General features: G+C 40.2%; 1 protein-coding gene across 3 annotated transcripts in view; it reads right to left on the minus strand.

Annotated features, from left to right (window-relative positions):
- Window positions 1-6,656, minus strand: part of sh3kbp1 (SH3-domain kinase binding protein 1) — a 68,174-nt gene that overhangs the window by 37,930 nt on the left and 23,588 nt on the right. For all 3 annotated transcript variants that reach the window (XM_061921557.1, XM_061921556.1, XM_061921555.1), the window contains exons 3-4: window positions 202-316; window positions 9-115 (exon numbers count right to left, since the gene is read on the minus strand). In XM_061921557.1, the coding sequence (XP_061777541.1) occupies window positions 9-115; window positions 202-316 (222 nt within the window). The remainder of the gene's footprint in view (window positions 1-8; window positions 116-201; window positions 317-6,656) is intronic.

Raw genomic sequence — 6,656 nt, forward strand, 5'->3', positions numbered from 1 at the left:
GGTCGTACCTCCGCTACAATGTCAATGACGTCCCCTATTTTCAGTTCCAGCTCGTCTTCATGCTGAGGCACATAGCTGAACGCTGCTTTGCACCGCCGCTTACGGATCTGCTCCCCTGGAGTCAAAAATAATTTCAAAGCTTAGTACGTGCAGCATGTATGATGAAGTTTATGGGCGGCTGAAGACACCCCAAAGACGGACCTTTCTTGCCCGATCTCGTGCTGGGCTCGGACACAGGACTTGCCCGGCCGTTGGAGAGGTCCGATTTGACCGTGCTCGCCTGTCCGCCATCCCTCTTGGCCTCCTTCTTTATCTCCTGCAGGAGCACACAATGCAGCATGAGTGGTTAGAACAGGAGTGTCCAAACTACGGCCCGCCGAGGTCTTAAATTTGACCTGTGAAATGTCATGAGGTAAAAACAAGGAATCTTGGCCCCTGACTGAATTGATTTTAAAAGACTGTCTTTAATGCCACTATTTTGTCAGCAGTTAAAGTTAAAGTACCAATGATTGTCACACACATACTAGATGTGGTGAACTTATTCTCAGGCATTTGACCCATCACCCTTGATCATCCCCTGGGAGGTGAGGGGAGCAGTGGGCAGCAGCGGTGCCGCGCCCGGGGGATTTAACCCCCAGTTCCAACCCTTGATGCTGAGTGCCAAGCAGGGAGGTAATGGGTCCCATTTTTATAGTCTTTGGTATGACTCGGCCGGGGTTTGAACTCACGACCTACCGATCTCAGGGCGGACACTCTAAACACTAGGCCACCTACTCGGTAATTCACACAAGTAATTCAGCTCAATGACCTTGACTTACTCCTATATTTTGATAATGTGCAGCATTTACTTATGACCTAGTGTTGTCTTGGCCCTGCGATGAGTTGGCGATTTGTCCAGGGTGTACACCGCCTTCCGCCCGATTGTAGATTGAGATAGGCACCAGCGTCCCCCGCTACCCCAAAGGGAATAAGCGGTAGAAAATGGATGGATGGATGAACCTAGTGATGTCCCGACACCAATATTTTGGTACTGGTACCAAAATTATTTTGATACTTTTCTAAATAAAGGGGACAAAAAAAAATTGCATTATTGGCTTTATTTTAAGAAAAAATCTTAGGGTACATAAACATATGTTTCATACTGCATGTTTTTTCTTAAATAAAATAGTGTGCATACAAGACAACTTGTCATTTATTAGTAAGTAAGCAAACAAAGGCTACTCATTTAGTAACTGAGGTATGCAGTAACATATTGTGTCATTTTCCATTCTATTATTTTGTCAATATCTACTTGTTTATTTATTCTTAATATCTGCTTACTTTCTCTTTTAACATGTTCTATTACCTATCTGTTAAAATGTAATAATCACTTATTCGTCTGTTGTTTGATACTTTAAAGTTTTCGATGATACCACAAATTTTGGTATCAATCTGATACCAAGTTGTTACAGGATCATATTCAAAGTCCTCATGTGTCCAGGCACATATTTCCTGAGTTTATAAACAAAATATAAATAAAAAATAAACAAAAGAATATGTTGTGATGCCCAAAAATATCGACGTAATCATAGTAGACAAGATATGCTACTGTACTTGGTATCATTACAGTGGATGTTAGGTGTAGATCCACCATTGGCGTTTGTTTACATTTTGACACCGGTGAGCTACGGTGTGTAGTGAAGCATGTTTAGCTATTCCTCGTCCTGCAGGGATGATACTTGTAAGAAACTTACTTTATTTGTTGCCATAGAGGCGAGGATTAGTGATTTGGAAGTAGCTAAAACACTGCCAACTGGGGCTGGACTTTAGACACTAGCAAGCCAGCCATGTCTTAAAGCACCTCTTCCGGTGGGTGTTTTAGTGTTAAAATTCCACCTTTATCGTTAGTTTTTAAGCCAAAATGCGTCCGTTTTCTCTTTTCTGTCTACCCACTGTGTCTGCTTGTAAGTACTCCGTGACAGTGCGTTGCCGAATATGCTCGTCTGCTCCTAAACCAGCAGTACGCGACGTGACGCAGCAGACTGGTACTTTTCAGAAGTGGTATAGCACAAATATGATTCATTAGTATCGCGGTACTACTGTATACTAATACTGATATACCGCACAACCCTAATATGACCTAACACAAACAACCTTCCCTAGTCAAGGTGCAAAAAAAAAAACATCCAACTAACATTTAAGTCAACACATTGGTCACACATAGCACAACCTGCTCACAGAACTTTGTGGATATTACAAAAAGGTCCATTCACCCCCCCAAAAAAAATGTAAATTACACCCATTTAAAACCATTTTGCAATGATTTGCATGATGGGAAAATAACATATAACACATCTAATGCTCATTGAACTTTGTGGACATTATACAACATGTTACAGCACTATAGATAATCTAGAATTACACAAACATAAATCCATTACAGTGCATGATGGGTGATATGCAAAACACTCCAATGTTCGGCGCATTTAAGCTGCTTGATATTTCTGATTGACTACAAAACATTAAGGAGGTAGACACAGAACTAAACACAGAAGGAGTCGAGCTTTCACATACTCTTCATATCCAAATAAATTATTAATTATATGTCCATTATATTCTTATAATATGTACACATACAGTATATACAGTAGTGGACAAATGTTTACATACACTTGTAAAAAGCATAATGTTATGGCTGTCTTAAGTTTCCAATGATTTCTACAGGTATTATAAGATGTTTTTGTTAAAATAAAGCCAATAATGCTGTTTTTATGGTCCCATTTATTTGGAAACGTATCGAAATACATTTTGGTGCCGGGACCAAAATATTGGTATCGGGACAATACTACTGTCTTGCAATGTACAAATACTACAACTAAATATACAGTCATGGTCAAAAGTTTACATCCAAATAACATAATGTCATGGCTGTCTTGAGGCTCCAATAATTTCTACAACTCTTATTTTTTTGTGATAGAGTGATTGGAGCACATTCTTGTTGTTCACAAAAAACATTCATGAAGTTTGGTTCTTTTATGAATTTATTATGGGTCTACTGAAAATGTGACCAAATCTGCTGGGTCAAAAGTATACATACAGCAATGTTAATATTTTGTTAAATGTTCCTTGGCCCTTGTCCCTTCTGGCAAGCTTCTGGTTGAATTTTTGACCACTTCTCTTGACAAAATTGGTGCAGTTCAGATAAATTTGTTGGTTTTCTGACATGGATTTGAGCATTGTCCACACGTTTAAGTCAGGACTTTGTGAAGGCGTTTCTAAAACCTTAATTCTAGTCTGATGCAGCCATTTCTTTACCACTTTTGACGTGTGTTTGGGGTCATTGTCCTGTTGGAACACCCAACTGCGTCCAAGACCCAATGTCCGGGCTGATAATTTTATATTATCCTGAAGAATTTGGAGATAATCTGTCACGCCTGTAAGATTATGTTTTGGTTTTTGCTATGTTTGGTCAGGTTATGTTTAGTTTTTTGGACATTTAGTTCTGTCTTGGCACTTCCTGGTTTGTTTTCGTCTCCATGCCAACTCATTAGTTTTCACCGGTCATGTCACGCCCCTGTCCTCAGTTTTCACACCTGCTTGTAATTATCAATGGTATTATTTAAACCGGTAGTTGCCAAGTGTTCAGGCTGGCATCTTCTGTCAAACTTTGACTTGGACGTGGATTGTTTCATCGACGCAGAGGGAAGTTAGCACGATCGAGACATGAATGTGAGTACATCTTTAAATGTATTTAAACACTATAATACAAAACAGGGAAAACAAGGACGCGCTCAATGGCGGATAATAATCTAGGCTATGAAACACAAACATGAAACAAAAACACTTGCTCGATGGCATGAATAATTGACATAAACAAAAAGACTTAGTACAAAAGCAATTCACTATGAACTATAAACAAAACTTACATGACAAGAAACTGTGAACGAGGGCATGACGGTAGGAACAGCATGGGTAGGGTGTGGAGATGCCAGCCTGAACACTTGACGACTACCGGTTTAAATAATACCAATGATAATTACAAGCAGGTGTGAAAACTGAGGACAGGAGCGTGACATGACAGGTGAAAACTAATGAGTTGGCATGGAGACGAAAACAAACCAGGAAGTGCCAAGACAGAACTAAATGTCCAAAAAACTAAACATAACCTGACCAAACATGGCAAAAACCAAAACATAATCTTACAGGCGTGACAATAATCCTCCTTTTTCTTTGTCCCATTTACTCTCTGTAAAGCACCGGTTCCATTGGCAGCAAAACAGGCCCAGAGCATAATACTACCACCACCATGCTTGACAGTAGGTTTGGTGTTCCTGGGATTAAAGGCCTCACCTTTTCTCCTCCAAACATATTGCTGGGTAGTGTGGCCAAACAGCTCCATTGTTGTTTCATCTGACATCAAATGGACAAAGATAATACCTTATGGAGGAAAGCTCTGTGGTCAGGTGAAAGAAAAATTCAGCTGTTTTACCTCCAAATTCTTCAGGACAACCTAAAATCATCAGCCCGGAGGTTTTATACTGTACAGTGGGGCAACAAAAGTATTTAGTCAGCCACCGATGTTGCAAGTACTCCCACTTAAAATGATGACAGAGGTCTGTAATTTTCATCAGAGGTACACTTCAACCGTGAGAGACAGAATGTGAAAAAAAATCCAGGAATTCACATTGTAGGAGTTTTAAAGAATTTATTTGTAAATTATGGTGGAAAATAAGTATTTGGTCAACCGTTCAAAGCTCTCACTGATGGAAGGAGGTTTTGGCTCAAAATCTCACGATACATGGCCCCATTCATTCTTTCCTTAACACGGATCAATCGTCCTGTCCCCTTAGCAGAAAAACAGCCCCGAAGCATGATGTTTCCACCCCCATGCTTCAAAGTAGGTATGGTGTTCTTGGGATGCAACTCAGTATTCTTCTTCTTCCAAACATGACGAGTTGAGTTTATACCAAAAAGTTCTATTTTGGTTTCATCTGACCACATGACATTCTCCCAATCTTCTGCTGTATCATCCATGTATCCATTTTGGTATAAACTCAACTCGTCGTGTTTGGAGGAAGAAGAATACTGAGTTGCATCCCAAGAACACCATACCTACTATGAAGCATGGGGGTGGAAACATCATGCTTTGGGGCTGTTTTTCTGCTAAGGGGACAGGACGATTGATCCGTGTTAAGGAAAGAATGAATGGGGCCATGTATCGTGAGATTGTGAGCCAAAACCTCCTTCCATCAGCGAGAGCTTTGAATGGTGGACCAAATACTTATTTTCCACCATAATTTACAAATAAATTCTTAAAATTTCTTATAATGTGAACTCCTGGATTTTTTTTTCACATACTGTCGCTCACAGTTGAAGTGTACCTATGATGAAAATTACAGACCTCTGTCATCATTTTAAGTGGGAGAACTTGCACTATATATATATATAGTTACTTTACATGCATATGGCTTTCGGTCCTCCACCAAATTATTTTTTTTAGCCCAATGCAGACCCCAAGTCAAACAGTTTGGACACCACTGGATTAGAAGTGAGACAGCAGTTATTTATTAGGGGGGGGGACCAGTTCAATCAGGGACACTGCAGCCTTATTTGCTGTTATGATGTCGCTCTCTAGCGGTGGTTGGCAGGAAAGGCAGCTTTCATAGGCACTGGCCTGAGTGCAACCCAATGCCAGCAAGCGTCATCAGATGCATCGAGATGAACAAAGAAGGAGACAGGACTACACATTATGGAAGTAAATGCATGCAGAAGAAGGAGGGAATGGGGGCAACTGGAGAAAGTGGACATGACGCGTCACATGTCCCCCCCACCATGTTCACGGCGACTTTGTTTCATAAGCCCTGGCCTGTGGCGCAGACAGCCCAGTGAAGCAGACATAGGGTGGCCTGACTCACAGCATCCCAGCCTCACACACACACACACACACTCACACATCACGCACACACACACACTCGCATATGGCGTCGTGTAGCAGCATGGGAGCCCTAATGAGAGACAAACGCCAAGCTAAACGAGATGTTTCCTAGACAACAACCCCGCTTGGTATATCAGTCAAAAAAATGTTGAAAGACATTTAAATTGTACACCTCCATCATACACACACTGCAAAATAAAAGAAATTGCAGAAAATGTAAAAAGGGACTCGTTAAAACAATTATATTAATAATAATAAAAAAGAAAGAAAGAAAAACAGCAAAATCGATACTTTTTGTTTAAAAAAAAATTGTTTTCGTTTCAAGATTTACAAAAAGATTGTCAAAATATTGAAAGCGAAAAAACAAACAAAAATGATTTAATAATAATATAATATAATACCGTGTTTCCTTGAATTGCCACCGGGGCGCTAATTAATTTAAAACCTCTTCTCACTCCTGCACTTACCAAAGGCAGGCGCTAAAAGTAAGCATGCGCTAATTATTTTAAAACCTCTTCTTACCAAAGGCATGCAGTAAAAATTAGAGTTTGATGTAAGCTTGGACCTTAAACCCTACTGAATAAATAAATAAATAAATGGGTTGTACTTGTATAGCGCTTTTCTACCTTCAAGGTACTCAAAGCGCTTTGACACTACTTCCACATTTACCCATTCACACACACATTCACACACTGATGGAGGGAGCTGCCATGCAAGGCGCCAACCAGAACCCATCAGGAGC

This window comes from Nerophis ophidion, linkage group LG15 (assembly GCF_033978795.1).
Source record: "Nerophis ophidion isolate RoL-2023_Sa linkage group LG15, RoL_Noph_v1.0, whole genome shotgun sequence".
NCBI lineage: Eukaryota > Metazoa > Chordata > Actinopteri > Syngnathiformes > Syngnathidae > Nerophis > Nerophis ophidion.